Source organism: Eptatretus burgeri, chromosome 7 (genome assembly GCF_056783735.1).
Source record: "Eptatretus burgeri isolate ZD-2024b chromosome 7, Ebu_testis_v1, whole genome shotgun sequence".
NCBI lineage: Eukaryota > Metazoa > Chordata > Myxini > Myxiniformes > Myxinidae > Eptatretus > Eptatretus burgeri.
Window position 1 is genome coordinate 21,941,451 of NC_140967.1, and position 19,966 is coordinate 21,961,416.

The 19,966-nt window shown below is 45.9% G+C and overlaps 1 protein-coding gene across 1 annotated transcript in view; it reads right to left on the reverse strand.

The window, feature by feature from the left end:
- ABHD12 (abhydrolase domain containing 12, lysophospholipase) overlaps positions 1–19,348 on the reverse strand; it is a 36,960-nt gene extending 17,612 nt beyond the window's left edge. Inside the window, exons 1-7 of the mRNA XM_085887652.1 lie at positions 19,110–19,348; positions 12,367–12,497; positions 11,706–11,811; positions 11,296–11,415; positions 11,160–11,190; positions 10,647–10,692; positions 8,865–8,991 (exon numbers count right to left, since the gene is read on the reverse strand). Coding sequence (XP_085743778.1) covers positions 8,865–8,991; positions 10,647–10,692; positions 11,160–11,190; positions 11,296–11,415; positions 11,706–11,811; positions 12,367–12,497; positions 19,110–19,273 — 725 coding nt within the window. The 5' untranslated portion in view covers positions 19,274–19,348. The remainder of the gene's footprint in view (positions 1–8,864; positions 8,992–10,646; positions 10,693–11,159; positions 11,191–11,295; positions 11,416–11,705; positions 11,812–12,366; positions 12,498–19,109) is intronic.
- Between the last annotated feature and the right edge of the window lie 618 nt (positions 19,349–19,966).

Consider the following 19,966-nt stretch of genomic DNA (forward strand, 5'->3'; position numbering starts at 1 on the left):
CCCACCCTGTACACCAAGTTTCATCTGAATCAGTCCATAACTTTTTGACATATTGTGCTATACTGTACATTGTTCTTTGCCAGATCTCTCAATGGCAAATAATCAATTAAATAATTCTCGCATCTGGATCTCCACCAAAATCGAATCAATTCGTCCTTGTCAAACACTTAACTTGTCCATTAAATTTCGTCTGAATCCGTCAATAACTTGAGATATCCTACTCACAGACACGCACACGCACACGCGCGCGCGCACGCACGCACACACACACGCACACACACGTGAAAACATAACCTCCATCCACGTTCGGTGGTGGAGGTAATAAAATTAACAAACAACAACAGGGGAAGTCACATCAGGTATGGGAGCATGTGCCGGAGCAGCGCGTCGCTGCATCGACTTTCCGTGGCTCCTCCAGGGGCCTCCGTCTGACTATCCCCCAGGCAGATGCCTCGTCCATCCCAATCTCCTTGAGATGCCGATCCACCTGCTGCAACCACGAGGCACGTGATCGGCCTGTTGGCCTCCTCCATTCACAAGGCTCCCTCGCTGAAAGCATCTAGTGAGCAGGATCAGAATCATGAACTTCAGAATTCTGAAAACGAGCCCCATGTCCATACAGCTGCAGCTGACGCTCACAGACTATACAGGCAGCAAATCTCGTCTGAGTCTCTCTCAGCAACCGCTCGTTGGATACAAAGTTCAACCAGTGAGAGCCGAGAATTCTCCAAAGAGAACTGGAACCTAAGGGGTTAAGTCTCTGTCTCAGATCCCTGGTCAGAGTCCAAGTCTCACATCTGCAGAGCAAGAATGGAAGCACGAAGGACCAAAAGACTTGGACTTTCATCCTCCTGCAGATGTACCGACAGCACCACACCCCATGGTCCAGTGAATCCATGACTCCACAGGCCTAACCCAGACGTCTAAACTTATGGGTCACAGCTTGCGGAGACATGAATATCGCTGCCAAGGTAAATGAATCCCTCCATGACCTCAACATCCTCACCACAAATAGGTACAAACAAGATAGCAGCATCCAAGATGTCAATGAAAGCCTGGATCTTAGGGCCCTTTCAGACCTTGACGTTTTTGCCAGCGTATGGTAAGGTATCAAAATGTATGTAGTACTCTGAACTATTGATGTTTTTTTTAAGTTTTGGGCATATAATAACGTGTTGGATGTATGCATAACGTATTAGTAACGTACACAGAACGTTTCAATCACATATAGATAACATACCAACGAATGCTGAGCGTGTTGTCGGCGTTCACAACCTATGCCCAACGATAGTCTAACTTATGCATAGCGCGCGGCAGCGTATCACCGACGATCACGTGGTGTAGGCTATTCATAGGCTGTGGCTCGACAATTCAAATCATAACCGCACTGGACATCGAAGTGTGAAGCCGCTGTCACACCTTGACGTTTTAGCCAGCGGATGCCGACGTATGAAAAATTTGCCGAACCAAGCTGGCACACGGCGAATACGTCATGGATAAGTTTTGTATACGTTAAGAGCACGCTGGCATACATCGTAGTACGCTGGCAGACATCGTCATACGCTGAGTACGTCGAGAAATTTTCAGCATGTTGAAAATTTCTCGATGTACTCGGCGTATGACACACATTCCGCATACGCTGGCATAAGTTGTAGGCACGCTACGCGATCGTTGACACACGTTACTCATAAGTTGAAACACATCGACGTAATGGTTAGCGTCAGTGTTCCAGACTCCCTGGTTGTTTCTTTTTTATCTTCGGTATGACTGTGATGTTGACACCGATTTCTAGTGCGGTTACGATTTAAATCGTTGAGCGGCAGCCTATTAATTCTATTATATTATAACCGCACTAGAAATCGAAGTGTGAACATCACAGTCACGCCAAAGAAAAAAAAAACCAAAAAAAAACCAGGGAGTTTGGAACACTGACGCTAACCATTACATTGGCATGTTTTGACTTATGAGTAACTTTCAAGTAACATGTGTCGACGTGTGTCAACGATCGCGTAACGTGCCTACAACACGTTACTCATAGGTTAGAAATAAGTTTTGGGTACGCTAACCATTACCTTGCCGTGTTTCGACTTATGAGTAACTTACAAGTAACGTGTGTTGATTTGTAGGCACATTACGCGATCGTTGACACACCTTATGGCCAAGCGTATGCGGAACGTGTGAGTCATACGCTGGCATACGTCGAAAAATTTCAAGCATGGAAAATTTGTCTAACACCTCGGCGTACTAAAACGTATGCCAGCGTACTACGAAAAAAGCCAGCGTACTACGACGTATGCCAGCGTGCTCTTAACGTATGCAAACTTACCCATAACGTATTCGACGTGTGCCAGCGTTTTAGCCAAATTTTGCATAAGTCAGGCATACGCTGGCTAAACCGTCAAGGTGTGACAGGGCTTTTAGTTTTGACCCAGGAAACCCGTAATTCCAGCGGCTCAAACTCCTCCTTCAGTGCCTCGAAGGCCCCCCAAAGAATATCTAGTCTCCGCAAAAATTACTGCATCGTCTGCGAAATCAAGGTCAGAGATCTTGACACTCCCAAACGATGCACTGCAGCTTGATCTCTCCGACATCCTCCCCATAATCCAGTCCATACAAGCAATTAAAAGTGTGGGGGCCAGTACACACCCCTGACAAACTCCAGTCACAACTGGAAGTAGGTCAATGATGGAACCACCACACCTCACAGCACTCTCATTATCAGAGTATAGTTCAGATAACAGGTTGATCAGTTTTGGTGGCACCCCACAACGATTGAGAATCCTCCAGAGGGCATCCTGATTCACTGAATTGAATGCTACAGATGTCAACATAGCCTGCAAGCAGCCCCTGCCAAAACTCTCGTCTGCATTCCGTGAGGGCCCAAAGGGCAAGGATACGGTCAATCGTTGACCTCTTTGGTGTAAAGCCTGCCTGCTCTGGATGCTGGTGCTCAAGCAGATGGTGGTGAACTCCATCAAGAGTTGTCTGAGCAAAGACCTTGCCTGGCACTAAGAGCAGCGTCACCCCTCGGTAGTTGTTGCAGTCCTGGTGATAACCCTTCCCTTTCCAGAGAGGGACCACAAGACCCCTCTTCCAGTCAGTTGGGATGATGCCTGTGATCCAGGCAGAGCACAGAACTGCATGCAACGAAATGAGTCCAGCATTTCCACCAGCCTTGAGAAGTTCAGCATGGATTCCACAGATCCCAGGAGCTTTACCCCCATTTAAACCGGTTCATGCAACCCGTGTTTCCACAAATGAAGGTGGTTCACAGTTTATTGGAGGGTCAGCAAGAGGAATATTAACACCCCCGACATCTGTTGATGCAATTTCTTCAAAATTAGCATAATGGATTTGAGGGTGATACAAAAAAAAAAAAACAATCATAAAATGTTGTTAAAACTTGATATTAAAATAAATATATTGTTATAAATCTGTAATGGAAAATGTCCTCAAATATGGTATGATTTTATGTGTTTGAACACGTATCTACTTTTGAATTATGTAATCGTATCTTTCCTTTGCATCGAAAGATGATCGACCTGTCTAGTAAAGCTCTGATAAGCAGGCCAACCTTTCAAATAAGCTTAAATTCAGTATAAATAGAATTGCCAATTATTTAAATATATTTTTACTTTCTCAGGGATTTTATGAAATGATAGATACGAGGTACCAGCAAAACTTGATAGGAGAATGTTATTTCAACACAAATGGAATGATGGTCCAAGGAAAATGTCCAGATGTATTCACTAAACTCTAATTGCTTCATATTATATAGAATTCCCGAGTGTTAAAAAGCGGACTGAACTTTTCCCTTCCATACCATAAATTGCATGTGATCCATCAAGGTTCCCAAAGGATTTTACACATCTGGTTTTGAAACATATAAACTGCAATCCTTCAAAATTAGGCTGATTGCTGCACAAAAGCTGAAAATACATTGACTTGACAAACGATGGCACCAGCGTTTAAAATGACAAAGAGCTGTGTCTCACTGAACACTATATAAAAGAACTAAAATTCTCCATGTATTTCAGAGATCTGGAGCAAAACTTTGTTCTTTTTCCAGATCCTCCATGTGTGCATATGTATGTGTTTGTTGAATAAATGTTTCAAATGTACAGGATGACTTAAGACTTCTTTGACACATCCAACCCAACAGCTGGTGGGTCAGCCTGGAACGACCGCTCAAAGTAACCGGCCCAGTGGGCCTTCACGACGGACTCCTCCATCAAGAGCCCACCATCCTCAGCTCTAACTGCAATACGCACCGAGGGATGGGCTTGGAGGAACGCAAGGCACAAATTCCCCTGTAAGCAGGACAACAACCACTTGACCACAAGTGATGCTCTACACCCTCACAGATTCCTCACACAAAGGCCTCCTTGTCCTTCCTCAGTACACGTACAGTTTTATGCTTCAACTCCCTGAACAACTCAGCTCTGCCATTAAGCCTGGCCCTGTGACTCTGGTCAATGGTATCCAGTGTCCCTCGAGACACAAAGTTCTTCTTCAGCCTTTGGTGAGTTCCAAGACATCCACCAGCAACATCAAGGATGGTAGTCTTGAAGGCACTCCACAATTCTTCAGGATTCCCCAAAGCACCCAGACTCCCCCCTCCAAATCCCCACTCAGCCTGTTCGCAAATTCCTCAGCTACCCTCTCATCCTTGAGCTTTCCAACATCCAGTGTCCCTCCAGACACAAAGTTCTTCTTCAGCCTTTGGTGAGTTCCAAGACATCCACCAGCAACATCAAGGATGGTAGTCTTGAAGGCACTCCACAATTCTTCAGGATTCCCCAAAGCACCCAGACCCCCCCCTCCAAATCCCCACTCAGCCTGTTCGCAAATTCCTCAGCTACCCTCTCATCCTTGAGCTTTCCAACATCCAGCCTCAGCTGGGATGGTACCATTCTCCCAGATTTAAGCTGCAACTTCAGAGTTACTCCAACAAGCCTGTGGTTGGTATTGAGGAATTGATCACTCTGGTAGACCCTGCAGTTCTGAATCATCCTCCACCGACCATCAATGAGCACATGGTCAATCTCCTTTGTCACATCACCAGCGTTGGAGTACGAAGTGCAGCGATGAGCCGGCGGGCGATGACACCATGAGCAAGCCACCCTAAGTCCACTTCTTGCAAAGCCATGCTCCTGGAAAAAACATAATTCCTTTCCTGTAGTAATTATTTGCAGACGACTGTAGTAAGACCTGTTACCAACTATAATGTATGAGAGTACAACTTTCTGGTTCTAACTGTAGCATTTTTGTCTGGACAAGGAACTTAGTGCTATTCTGGTACACAGTTCCAGACCCATGGGGACAAACACGTCTCATAACCCTCCCCATCAGTGCCAGTCGATGCAATGAAATCCCCCAAGACTCGAAGAGTATCTCGCCTGGGGCACTGATCAACCACAGGCTCGAGCGCAGCATAGAATGCGTCCTTCATGGAGAGATCACTCGCCTCAGTCAGAGCGTATACAGAGACCAGGGAAATGACACCCAAGAGTGACAAATCCTCAGTCTCATAATACGTTTGTTGACCGATGTTACCTCAATTATCATGGAAGTCAGCTTATTGGACATAGCTGTAACAACTCATTTGGCCTAGTAACCACACCAGTAGTAGGTGTAACCACCCACCATGATCCGGTCTCCAAACCTCAGAAAGTGCTGCAATACCGAAGTTCAAATGCTGGAGCTCAGATGATAACAGAGAAAGGTGATCATCCTCTCTTAGGGATAGGACATTCCAGGCACCCACCCAAAGGGACCACCTCAGGTTAACTCAAGGAGACCGGCATGTGGTGGATGACACAACAGCACCACCCCGCCACAATCTGACCCAGAAAGTTTACGCCGTGCTTTTCCTCCTATCATCAAGGAATGAGGGTCCTGGAGGCTTTGCCCCAATCTGATAATCCGGTGAGCTGTTCTGCGAAGGGCAGCAGCACAAGGTGAAGGTGGATTTTCAGTTTTCTTTGCGTTTACGGGTTTTGCAGAATCAAGTGTTTGACGGTGGCCGGAGTGCAAATCCTGCCACCAACCTCCGAGAAAAAGTAACCGAACTGCAGGAGTACATCCGCAGACACAGTTGGGCACCAGATATGGATGGCCATTGGCTCATAGGAGCTCCTCCACCCTTTGACAGTTAAAAAAAACAAAAAATATCCTGCTGGATGTCCATTTCCTAACACTCTCCTCACCAAGAAACCTGGTTGGGGAGGCAGTTTAGTCCCCGACAGCCCAATCGTGAAACAGATTAGTACAGGTTTACATGGTACCTGTAGCATGTCACAGACCTAATCTGGCCTGATCTGACAAAAAATAGGGGAGGGAATATGGGGGGAAAATGAAAAAAATGGAGGGCAAAGAAGGGGTAGGTTCACAGTGGCAATGCCAACAAATGAATGAAGAAATGAATGAATGAGAATCTTACTGTCCGTTATCATGTTATGTCATTCCATAGCAAAACCAGAATGGCATTCAATAAAACGCATACTTTTCGCCGGGCTGAACAGTTCTAGTTTTGTATCATTCATAGGTCAGATCTGCATCCGGACATTAACCAAAATCTAATCGGGTTGTTCCTCTCATAGACCGTGAGCCGCTGCCTCCGTTCGTTCAGTTTTGTGACCATAATCGAGGAACTACTTATTCTCAACGGAAATATATACATTAAATCTCATACAACACGAATCGACTTGTTGGCACTGTCACAAAGTTGCAGGTATGGTCGTATTTTGACTCCAAAATGGGCATAAATATCGCCGCTACCAAATGATGGCAATTTCTTCGACCAATCAGATTGCCGGATTATCTTCTCATCGTGCAAAAAACAATATGGCGGCGCCCAGTTCGCCGACACAACGAACTTCTCCTTCTTCAAAGAAGTTTTGTATGGTTCATCTTTGTCTAAAAGACAAATCGAATGTTGTCTCCTTTACAAATCAAAGTTGGGGGAAGGTTTGTGACTCTGCTCAAGTCTGGCTGGGCCTTGATGGCGAAGAGAGGCGCCTTGCCACTGACCACCATAAGGAGTGGGCGTTACCATTTGATCATATCGACCCTTCGTACATCAGTGTGAGATGATAGCGGATATGACGAAGAATCTTGTTCGCGAAAGGACTTGGACCAGGCTTCTCGTCGGCGGGACGAGAAATCAATCAATGAGTGTGTCGAACAAATGGTTAACCCTTTTCGTTATGACAATTCCGATCTGGTCAGCCTAAGCACGGGAGTGATGGCTATTGCCAGTGTCGCAGAGGATCTGATCACTGCTCACGCTGAAGGAGAAGCGCACGTGATGACCTACATCAGTGATCGCATTTAGTCAGCAAAGGTTGGTTTTCATGAGACTATTCCCAAGCTGAAACTCCAGAGGTTCTCTGGACAGCTCAAAGTGAAAAAAGGCCTTACAGGTACTGACACTGCCATGAAGAGTGATCGCAATCTGTTTGCCAGAATGATTGTCCTCAGCAAGCACTGAGAAATTGACCTGAAGAAAATGTTATCACATTGTTCAGGTGTGGTATCCTATCCTCTGGCAAACGCAAATGGGTCGATTGCGAAGACAAACAAGGCTGCTCTTCTCAATCAAATCGAAGGACTCTGCCAAAACCATATTGTCAGCGAGATTCCGTCTGATTCTGCATTGATCGTGGATTTGATGGCAGTGGTTCATCGCCTTCCGTCAAATCTCCCACCTACATTCTTCGAAGGATTCCACTTGTAGGTGGCCGCGATACCTACACTCGCCTCGATATCGTCAGCGACCGTTGCCTTGCTGTCAGCTTCAAAGAAGTGGAACATTCTAGATGGTATTCGGGGGCTTGCCAACGTCAGATATATACTGCTGAACAAAAGGTTCCCCAGCAGTGGAAATCCTTCCTCGCCAGTGATTCTAACAGCGATTGATGCGATTATCACGATGAAATTTGAGGCAGAGACACTGCCCTGCTCCCTCAAACGACGGGCAAAATTTCAGCCGTGTCCGTGCTGAAATGATGAACACGCAAAATTGATAAAAACCTCAAAAAACAGGTTTTTGGACCCTTACACCCCCATTCAACGAGCTGTGAACATGAACATGAACCTGCAACTTTGACGAAGTGCCAACAAGTCATTTTAGTTCTAGCAAGTATCCAGCTACAACATATCAAAAATTTGGGCCGTTCCTCGATTGGTCATAAAAAATCATTTTCTCGCCACATTTTGCCTTGCCGGCCCACGGCCTATCACCTCCCCAACTCATGCACCAGGTTTTGTCATAATTCTTCCACAACATTTTGAAAAATCATGCTCACACACAAACAGAGGTAAAAATATAACCACAGTCCACCTTCAGTGGTGGAGGTAATGAGAATGATCGTTTTTTTCCCCATTATTTTTTTAAATATCAGTCTGCAACATAAAGTCAACGTCATCGAGCTTAGAAAGAAGACAAGCCGGTAGGCAACATGGGTGGTCGCTACATAATTGCATACTAGTCATACAGTTTTTGACGGATCGTGCTGAAATTTTTTGACAAAGAGGTTGATTATAATGCACATAAAAGCACAGAAGCCGATTTTTGATTTTCTAAAAAATATATATATAAATATTTTTCGGATTTTTTCAAAAATTTAAAAGTCCCATTGCTAGGCAATGGTGGCGTCCATAGCAACGGTGCTCAAAAGCATACAACTAGATCCTGGTATGAACCTACCAGTCAAGTTTCATCAAAATTGGTTGACTCCTCTGGCCTCCAGAGCTGTCCATTACATACATACAGACAGACAGACGGAAAACCTGAGAATAACGGTAGTCTAGCGACCACACAATTCCTGGATATACAACACGATACGTACAGGTTGCCTCACCCTGTGCCGAGAGAATGCCCCCAGATGTAAACAGGTCCCCGACTTCTCTCTTTAACCCAATGGTAAGTGTAAAGGGCATCCATGGTGATGCCTTCCTCTGTTGGTGAGCCCAACGAGTCACCCCAGCCTATGCAATGCCAAGAAAGAACAAGCACACTTCGGTCATTCATCTCGATAGATCATGGCAGACAAATAATAGACACTTGCTAGACCCAGCCCATTTAAAAACCAAGAATGCACAAGTGCAATAAAGTCATAACTATTGATAGATCACAAAAGAAAAACAAGACAGTCTTTGGGCAAACCAGCTGGTTCATGACCAAACCCAAGTTCAAAATAAGCCATCGATTGTATCCCTCCAATCAATAACTATTAGTGTGTAAATAGTTATTTCACTATTGAAAGCAAAAATCAGGTGAGCTACTGGCTATATTCAAACCCCAGCAAGTCTGCTTCAAGATCAACAAGGCTGCTGCTGGTGCTATTATTTTGTCACCATTGTAATGTGATGTACACCCACTCAACAATTTGAGGCCCCACGCTGGGATTTTAAAAGAAAATGATTATTAAAGTGCAACCGTGAAATGAGACTCTGTCAAACAGGATAGTGCAGAGATACTAGTGCACTTACCTTTCAACTGTGCAATCTGGGTTTGATTCTCTGCTCAACTATAAACTGCCAGATTGGTGTTTTGCAGGCAAGGCATTGCTTTACAAAGTATGCCATCCCTCATATGTAGGTTAAGCCAGGTGTCCCATCTGCTGTCATTAGTTAGTGGATGTTAATGATCCTGCGGTGTCTTTTGTGAACAGAAGACGAGTTATTACCGATACCCTGAACAAATTCTAAATTCCCGCCACTATCAGTAAATTGCACATTAGATCTGTCTAGCCAGTGGTAATAGTGGGAGATGCAGATTTATTTTATGGCCTGACTTGATGGCCTAGGAGGTACAAACACTCATCTCCAAGCTGACTAGCCTGGGTTTGAATCCCAAGCAAGCTATAAACTATCATCCCGGTGTTTCATCAACGTGTATGCCATCCTTCGGATGGACGTTAAACGAACGTCTCGTCTGCCAGCATTCGTTTGTGCACATTAAAGATACCACGGTGTCTTTCGCGAAGAATAGGTGAATGTCACAAGCATGGCCAAATTCCAAATTCCTGCCCTAACCAGCAGAGGGCATTGCATCAGTGACACAGCCATGCCCTCAGCCAATGATGCTACCTCACAGCCTTGTACTGCATAAGAATGAAGATTTATTTTATCTCAGGAACAGCCATATTAAATGGAAATTTAATTTGAAAAGAAAACCTTTGCAAATGCAATTATTCAGAAAAAAATTAAATAAATGAACATTCAACAACTTAAATTATCCTCAACAGAAAAGATTCCAAATGGTGTATTACTCATTGAAACCTAAACACTACCTTACACCTCCACTTACCTCCTCATATATGTACATCAGCTTGCCCTGAATTGGCCTCCACTGTCGAGACCCCTACCGACAACTCTCCTCCACCAATTGACAACATCTACCCCTCTTTGCCAACATTGGCTCAGACTTCATTCCTCCCAATGGCAATGATATTTCTCCACCAACTCTGTGCCCCCAAACCCAGTAGTAAAAACACGATCCCATACAGTTTATTCTGCTTCGCAGGGGACTGACCCCACACCCGTCCCCAGTAAAATTAAAGCACATATACTCGTGAATACATTTACGGCTTTTGGCAGTAATTGTGAAAAGAAAAAGTTTAAAGTCTAATGCAACTCACCTCGATAGTCCAGCGAAATGACGTGATAGTCAAACGAACTGAGGCGCTGATTCGTATGGGGAAGGAGGGAGAGGGTGAGGTTTAGGGGGGGAGGGCACGAGAACAGCATGAGCGTACCAAAGACAAGCAATGGGGATTAACAAATCAACTTGACTGATTGTATCATGCGACTTTGAACAATCAGATCATGTGTTTACAAAAAATGTACAAGAAAGAAAAGGACTTGGAAACAGAACAGCTAAACCGCTTTTGCTGGAGAGATCTTTATCATCTGGTCATTACAATCCAATACAGGTTACAGCTTGCCTCGAATTACTAAAACTCGTGCAATTAACGAAAGTACATCCAAATGACTGTTATCAGCGATTTGGAGTGGGTGTTTGGTCAAAAATAGATAACCACACATTTGTTTTTCTCCTTCACACTGAAAATCATATACCGTACAGTATATTGCATGTCTGATAAGTACATCATCTGCTCCTTCGAAAACAACCACAACACACTTTTCTTTACCTTGTACAGATCAACACGATGCTTACTAGCTCTGTGAAACCAGGAAAAAAAACAAGTTACAGTTTGTCAATCATAATTACTGTCATTTTCCAAAACCAAAGCAGTTTATAAAGAAACGAAGATTGGAAAGTCTCACCGAGTGCCAGCATTTCCATGTAAATACAAAATGACAGAATTGCCATTGTGCAGGGACTCTTCGTACCAGGGCTGATCCTTCCCCTTGGCTTCCCGCCACAGTGACTCTGGGGTCGTGTGCCTATCCGACATCGTGCACATCCACAAAAAGGCAAGACATACGTGCAGCAGCCAATGCAGTCTCACGATTGGAAAAAAAAAAATCAGGCATATTCAAGTTTCCCCAGATGGAAAATTGATTCCCATGAGAAATGGCATCAGATTCATACATTTAACATGAAGCCCAAGAGGCATTATAAATCGTGCCTGCACAGCAATAATGGCAGCAGTAGCTTCACCCTGGGTGCAAATGCCCACTTTCAGCACACGGAGATACATTCAAACAGGGAATCCTGTTACTATGGTGCGTACCACACTCCTAGCTGGATGTCAGGCCTGGAGCTTAGGAAGAAACTGATGGTGTGGTTAAGGCCAAGAAGCTGTGGCCTGCTCAAGTTCACAAAAAGTGGGACTCGCACTAAACGTGACCAAAGGGGAACAATAAGACATGCCAAATGATCATTCGAGTCAAAATATCAAAAATATTTACAACCACAAGCATCTCCACCCATGCCTCTACGTACAAGGTACACAATGTTGTTGTTCATCTTTCGGCTGCTCCCGTTAGGGGTCGCCACAGCGGATCATCCGTTATGATCCGCATACTGATTTGGCACAGGTTTTACGCCGGATGCCCTTCCTGACGCAACCCTGGTCGCCTCTTACGACACAGGGATCAGGATTTGGGTTTCGCCATGATTCCGGGCTGCTCTACACCCTGCCCAGTGCAGAGCCCCCGTCCTCAAGCGATCCTCCAACCCAAGCCTCCGAGTAGCCGGATTACAGGCGCACGCCACTACGCCCGGTATACAAGGTACACAATGGTATCGCAAAAGCAAATGCTGCAACTCCGTTGCAATTATTGCGATAGTTTTTCCTTAAAACGATAAATCACACTCCGTACAAAAGCAACCATTGATTAATTTACACAAGCATGATGACTGCAATTAAACGAGGAAGTTCTCATACCAACCAAAGTTAAGGAAGACGAGTTTAGCTTGAATGCCAGGACACATCTTTGCCAAGATAGGGATGGCCAGATAGACCATAAAGCTGATGAGGATACAGCGGCGCAGCCATCTCCAAACACACCGAACGATCTGCCTGCAGCCATACACAGGATCACACAAACTCATCTTCAGTAAATAGCTTCACATGCATGTCAAAAACGACTACAACATCCATGGGAAACCAGAGGTTACCAAATCATTAACAGTAGTGAACAATACCTTACAAAATAGTACCAACACTGCCATGCACACTGATAGCACAGTGTTAGATTAATGGGACTCTGCGGATTAACTGTGTGAGAAATAATCCTTGGCGATGTTCACCATAACAGCCAGGAGGTGCAACTGATGTTTAAACAATGAATGTGGTAATCATCGGTTAGATATTTATTGATATGCCGTCCTGATAAGGGCAAATAAGGCCGAAATCCGGAGAGGTGGCTCCGTTTCATGGTCAACTGATGTGGACCAAGTAATCTTTGTCTGTTTGATAGAGTCGCCGGGCTGAGGCCTCTGGATTGGAGGTGACACTTTGGTGTAGGACTTTATGTCCATTGGAGACCAGGAGAGTGCTCGTCACGCTCCAGATATTTTGATTTACCCGCTGATCGCAAGCCTTCTGATTGAATGGTTTGCATTAGCGGGAACAATTGTCTTGGTGACAGACAGATGGTTGTTCTTTGTGGATTTACTGTGGGAGACATAATCCGTGGCAATGCTCACCATAACAGTCAGGAGGTATTAAAATATATATATATATATATATATATATGCAAATATAACGAGACAGAGACAGAGAAAAATGAATGAATGAATGAATGTGGAATGGGAGGACTATTCCACATTCTGAAAAACTCACATATATGTGAATATACCAATCAACAACGCGCACGCACAAACGCAAATTCCTTGCTATCCCTGCTGTACAAAATAATACACCCATTCACTGTGCCACATATTTTTCCTCACTTGATTGTAAATAAATGCTTGTATAGAAATGTTCCCAGCTCGTTTTCGTCTTTTCCTTCATTGGTCCAGCATGGTCCGTATCTCAGCCTAGTCGGGACGTTATCCACCAACGATCTGTTTCCGAGCCGGTACGTCCTTGGCAGTTACGCTCGGCTGCATCCGATCCGGTAAGGTGATCCGGTTTGAACAAGGCGTACCGAGGACATCTCGCTCACCAGAGAGTAGTCATCCGTGAAGTGAAAACGTCCTGAAATGTGTGCGTGCGTGTCACATTCTCACCAGCACCCAGCCTTGCCGTGCACCCTCTCGCAAACAGCCTTGAATGCCAGTCGAGGTCTGGGAGGGCACAGAGATCATCTGTCGCGGGTTTAGACCCTGGTGCTGCGACATGGGCAGCTTCTCACACTTCACGAAACTGGTGAAGTCCAGTGACCCACACGGTCCATCGGTGACTGACCCGTGCCTCACTCGTTGTCGACGCTGCTCACGCGCACCACACGCTCGCTTGCTCAAGCACTGGGAAGGACGAATTGTCTTGTTGTTGGTGCTGGTCAGACATCCACACGCGCACCACACGCTCGCTTGCTCACTTGCGGGCTTGCACGCTTCCTCCTCCTTTTCCTCGCTGGCTTTCTTTTCTGTTCTCTTCTCCCTCTTACTTCTCTCCCCCGATTCCTCTCACTTCTCTCGACTCAGAACGGACCTCCAATTCGTTTTATATCTGCGGGCCGTCTCGGCGGGCGCAGTACGCCCCAAGCTCACCCCGCCCCACTTGCGCACGGTTACCATGACGACCCGTGCGCTCTCAAAAAAGGCGGGCGTAGGCGCTCGCGAAAGAAATGCTGAGGAAAAATAAGGGCGCACGTCAGAGCTTGCGAAATAAATGTGTGTAAACATGTCTGTCGTAAAGAAAAAAGCTTCCCATAAGAGAGGGGATCTATTCTTTACTATGCTCAACGCATCACATTTAAAATCCCATTAGACATGGGGATGGGGCTAATCTGAACATGCATTTTAGGAAATAACTGTCTGAGGACCTGGATGTGTGGATGCATTCATCAGACCGGATTCTAAAATCAGTAACAATACATATATGCGTGTGTGTGTGTGTATATATATATATATATATATATATATATATATATATATATATATATATATATATATATATATATATATATATATATATATATATAAATATATATATATATATATATATATATATATATATATATATATATATATATATATATATTGTTACGATTGTGGAAATTCACAGAACACCATTCAGGTTCCCTGAAGTCCAGTTATGTCGATAAGTGTGTGTCCAGATTAGATTTCCCCACCAATGTCTAAAGGGCATTATTCATGTACCGGGCTGTGCATCTTTGAGTTAGCCGTTATTCTGTTCTGTCTTTTATTTCAAGCAAAACAGCATCTCAACAACCACGACATCCCCACCACAACCACAACAGCATCTCAACAACTCCCGCCCCAATATCCCTCAGAACGATGAAAGAAAAGAATGTCGGTTATCAGACCAAAAGAGCCAAGCCGAGCTCTGTTGGAATTTTCCCTCAGAACGACGAAAGAAAAGAATGTCGGTTATCGGACTAAAAGAGCCAAGCCGAACTCGCCTGGAATTCCCCCCCGCGCGCCGAGAATGGAGGGGCGAACACTCCGGGGCGATAAAGCGCCGCATTGGAACGCCGAGAAGGCAGTTGAGAAGGCAGTGGAGGAGGGAGTTGGCAGCTGGCGGTTGGCGAGTGGGTGAGAGAGTCATTCTCCTTGGTCTCTCTCCTTGGTCGTTGGAGGCTCCGTTAGAGGCGCCGCTGGAGTTGGGAGCTGGTGGAGTCCGGTTGAGTAGAAGCCGGAGAGGAGTCGCCAGCTGGATCGCCGTTGGAGGCGCCGTTGAAGGCACTGATGGAGTCCAGCGGAGTGCGGGCAGAGACACCGAGGGTCGCCGAACCAAGGCCCAGCGAGTCACCACGAGGGTGGCAGGTAACCTGCCCGGCCTCTCAGAGCCTTGCGGTCATCCCGGCTCCGAGGAACATTAAAGGCCTATGGGCCCAGTTCTCCCTGTTCTTTTCTGGGGTTTTTGCATGGAAGTCTGTGGCGCCTTGTCCGTTAAGTAGTGAATTGTTATAAGTGCATGTAAATCATAGATAGATCGGCTGTAGGTCTTTTTTCTCACGTCTTGTCCCCTACCCCCATTCATTGCTTGCATACGTGTATAAATAAATGTCCTCATTGTTTGAATATTCACCTGCTCGTTGCGTCCTTTCCTCCATCGAACTGCCGTAATTGCGTTTGGAATAATAGCTGGTTTTTAAAAGCCGATAAGATAATCGGGTCCGACGGGGCTTGGCGATAATAAACCACTTGGCAATCGCAAACGGAGCGAGCTGCTTAAAGTGGCTCATGTCCGTACGGGTCCCGTTGAGGTGTAAATCCCCGGCACTTCTGTCTGCGTGAATAATTAGGTAAATCGACAATTCAGCGATCAACCCTGTCATGCGTGGACAGAAGAGTTGGCTGATTTATGGTGTGGTTAACAACACTCGTAGCAGGGTTTCGGCGTTGATTTGAAAAGCTGCGACTGGATTGCCACGGTCGGTGGGTGCGCACGGCCGCAATTCGCTACAGGCGGTCGCCCGCATGGCGGAGTGGCGGAAATCCACAACAATATATATATATATATATATACATATATACATATATATATATATATATATATATATATATATATATATATATATATATATATATATATATATATACATATATACATATACACGTGTGTGTGGGTGGTGTTCATATATATTATTGCGGTTCTCGGAACTGCATCCCTCCAACGCAATGGCATCCATCATGCAGTGGTCCCCAGACAGTTATTTCATTAATATACGTACAGTCAGACCCTTCCTTCTTGTCTTATGGGACAAACGGGACAAGTGCGTTGTGTGAATCTCATGGTTGGGTCTGATTGTATGTACAGATTTTTTTCCTATTCTGTTTTTCTATTCCTGAGGTAAATCCAAGCAATGGGGCCTCACGAGGGCCAGCGGGTGCTGTGCTCGGACACCCACCTGTAAAAACCGCGGAAAGCCAACACCAAATGCTAGCGCCGTACAGTACGCACGCAGCACACTCTTTTTAACCCAAATCTCCATTTACGACTTATATCTATACTCTTTTCAATCCAAGGCTACATCAAATAATTATCTCCAATCTTTTCCTTCGGTTCATGACACAGATCAGGGCTGGCACCGCGCACACCACCGCTTTTGATAAATGAACGCATGCTCAATGGTGGTGGACCCACACGCAGCCCCGGGGTAATTTATTATCGCACACAGAGCAGGGCACGAATGGCACACATCTTGTTCGGGTCTGCACATGGGTTTACCATAGCATCTTACTGCCGGTGTTCACTGACCACCGCAGCCGCGGGTGTCTCCCACGGACGGCAAACATCCTCCCGCCCGGCGACGCTGCAGCCAGGCAGAGGCGCGGTGTACGGCTCGAGCTGCATGGCTTACTGACAGGCAGCACATTGACCGGCGCTAACCGCCGGTCACCGGGGCACAGCCCGGGGGTTCGGTGCAGGGCGATTCATGTCGCGGTGTTTAGAGCGGGACAATTCCGCAGCTTGGAATCATCTTGCCGGATGTAAAGTGGAGCCGCTTCCCACCATCATGGCTGGGCCGTGTGCTGGCCGGGGCCCAACCAGAGCACCCGATTCGGGTGACGACACATCGCTTTGGGTCATTGCCCCCGCCCCGCACCACAGGATCTATAAAAAGACGGGTCGTGGGGCCGTTGGAGCATTCCCGTTTGCTGACTCCGCCTTCCTTCACCAGCTCGCTGCTGACTCCGCCTTCCTTCACCAGCTCGCTGCTGACTCCGCCTTCCTTCACCAGCTCGCTGCTGACTCCGCCTTCCTTCACCAGCTCGCTGCTGACTCCGCCCTTATTTACAGACTTGCCGCTCACTCCACCCATCCACCCACCCACCTGATTCTGTCTGCCACTTCGCCCACTTGTTTTGACTCTGCCTTCCTCCACCCAAAGTCGTTCCTTCATGCCTGACGGTCGCACCCCATTCTCTGGATCGACGCTGAGCTGCACGAAGTGGGAAACGACATGCCAGCTGTCATGGAGGTATTGCCCAGTAGAGCATCCCTCCACAACGTGCTGGGTGGTGCGGTCGATCAATCTTGCAAGGTATTGAGAGACCGTTAGCCTCATCTCCTCTCCTTTTTCTTCTCATTAACTCTTCTTCGTTGGTGTGTGTGTGTGTGTGTGTGTGTGTGTGTGTGTGTGTGTGTGTGTGTGTGTGTGTGTGTGTGTGTGTGTGTGTGTGTGTGTGTGTGTGTGTGTGTGTGTGTGTGTGTGTGTGTGTGTCATGGTGCCTGTCCTCGTTTAAGTTAAGAGTGTAGAAGAATTACATCGGGATAACTCTGCTCTGTGTCTGCTTTTGTAAGTTGCTTGTATTATTGTCGCACCTCTTACATTTATTCCTATCTCTGCTTTCACACAATAAACAACATTCACTGTGCCACATATCTTTCCTTGCCTGCCTGTTAATAAATCCTTTGTAGAAATGTTCCCAGCTCATTTTTGTCTTTTCTTTCATTGATGCAGCATGGATTGATCATTGATCCGTATCCAAACCTTGCCGGGACTTTATTCCCAACGATCCGTTCCTTTTAGCTGGTACATCCTTGGCAGTGTCGCTCGGCTGCATCTGATCCGGTAGAGTGATCCAGTTCAGACAAGGTGTACCGAGGGCGTGTCCCCCGGTAATTAGATCACTTGATTATTTTTTAGGAAACCGGATAAATTAGACGGAGGACCCTAAGTCACGTGGTTGAGTTATTGGCATTCACAGTCGGTTAAGCCTGTATCTCACTGGGCTGCGACAGCTCGCGACTTGTTGGAGACACTAAATTGCGATAAAACAGTGATAATTTTCACTTGGAATCATCAGCTGTGCCACTGATGCAGTGCCCTCCATTACCATTACACTGGTACTCATTTCGCTAACCTTGGAAGGTTGGCAGTGAACACCACCTGGTGTTAATTCAACGATTGACAGTGGCTCAGACTCCAGAGCCAGAGGTCTTAAGCCAGCCACCTTAACCATTAAGCCAACACCAGGCTTCAACCATTACATTACTGAGTGTGGTCTTAACCGTCAATGAGTTAAACAGAAGAAAAAATGTGGACACGTAGGTGGTGTATGTGTGCGCGCATACACACACACACACACACACACACACACACACACACACACACACACACACACACACACACACACACACACACACACCTCAAGAAATCTTGGTTTTCGAGATTTTAGGAACCAAAATAGTGGATGTATTGTCGTAAATTATGTAAAATAAAGGAAACTTAAAAACACCATTGAATTGGAATCATTGCCATATGTAGGCTACACCCATCCCCTCAGTTCGTCTGAATGTTCACTCGTACACCTGTACACCTCCCACCCTCTCCCAGCAATACATCTCGTACACCTCGTACACCTCCCACCTTCTCCCAGCAATACATCTCGTACACCTCGTACACCTGTACACCTCCCACCCTCTCCCAGCAATACATCTCGTACACCTCGTACACCTGTACACCTCCCACCCTCTCCCAGCAATACATCTCTCCATTCCTTGGTCCATCCATTTATCGAGCCGTTCGATCCGCTTTACCCGATCTCTTACCGGCAGCCACAAGCCCTGTCCTTCACACAAAAATCTCCCTCGTCTCGTCCCTTCGTTTTCATTTGTTCCTGCCGGTCTCCTGGTCCCTCGGCTGCTTCCCATCGCCGGTTCCGAAACCTCAGTTCGGAATCCCGTGATCCCACCATTTCCGCCTCGCCTCGCATGACGCGCGCACTCCCACCCCGCGTCCGACTGTGCTCGCACTGAGGGAGCCTCCTCGCCGAACATCGGTTTAATAGAATGAACAAAGGAATGATTGATTAATTTTTTTTTAAAAAAAATCTGAAAGAATGAAAATTTTTTTTTAAAAAAAATCTGAAAGAATGAAAATTTTTTTTTAAAAAAAATCTGAAAGAATGAAAAAATTTTTCAATACTTTTCGCCTCAGGTTTGTAATTTCGAGATGAGACTCAAATCTCGACTCCACTGGGTCAGGCAAATGCAAACCACCGAGTGCATGGTGTTGTGACAGGAAGCTGAAAATTCCCGCCCCCACGGACTGTCGAATCATCGACCTCTCACGGGGCGGAGCTTTGACGTCACTTGGAGGATGACGTCATTAGGGTCGCCACATCTCAGGAAGGACGTAGCTACCACAGAGAGTGTTCAGCGTCGTTTTACTTGATTGATTTCCGCCTTTTCAGATGAGAGGACATGATGGATTTTGTGTATGATAACGAAGAGTGGGGGTACATGGACGCAGGCATGTTGGTTGGACCAATTGGCCTCTTCCTGCGTCAAACTTCCTTCTGTATTTGTTTTGTATTAAAAAGGGATAGTTTCGAGTGCAATAATAACATTTTAATCCCATCCTTTTATTTAATGCGCACAAGTTCTTCGTCTGTCACGTGAGCAGT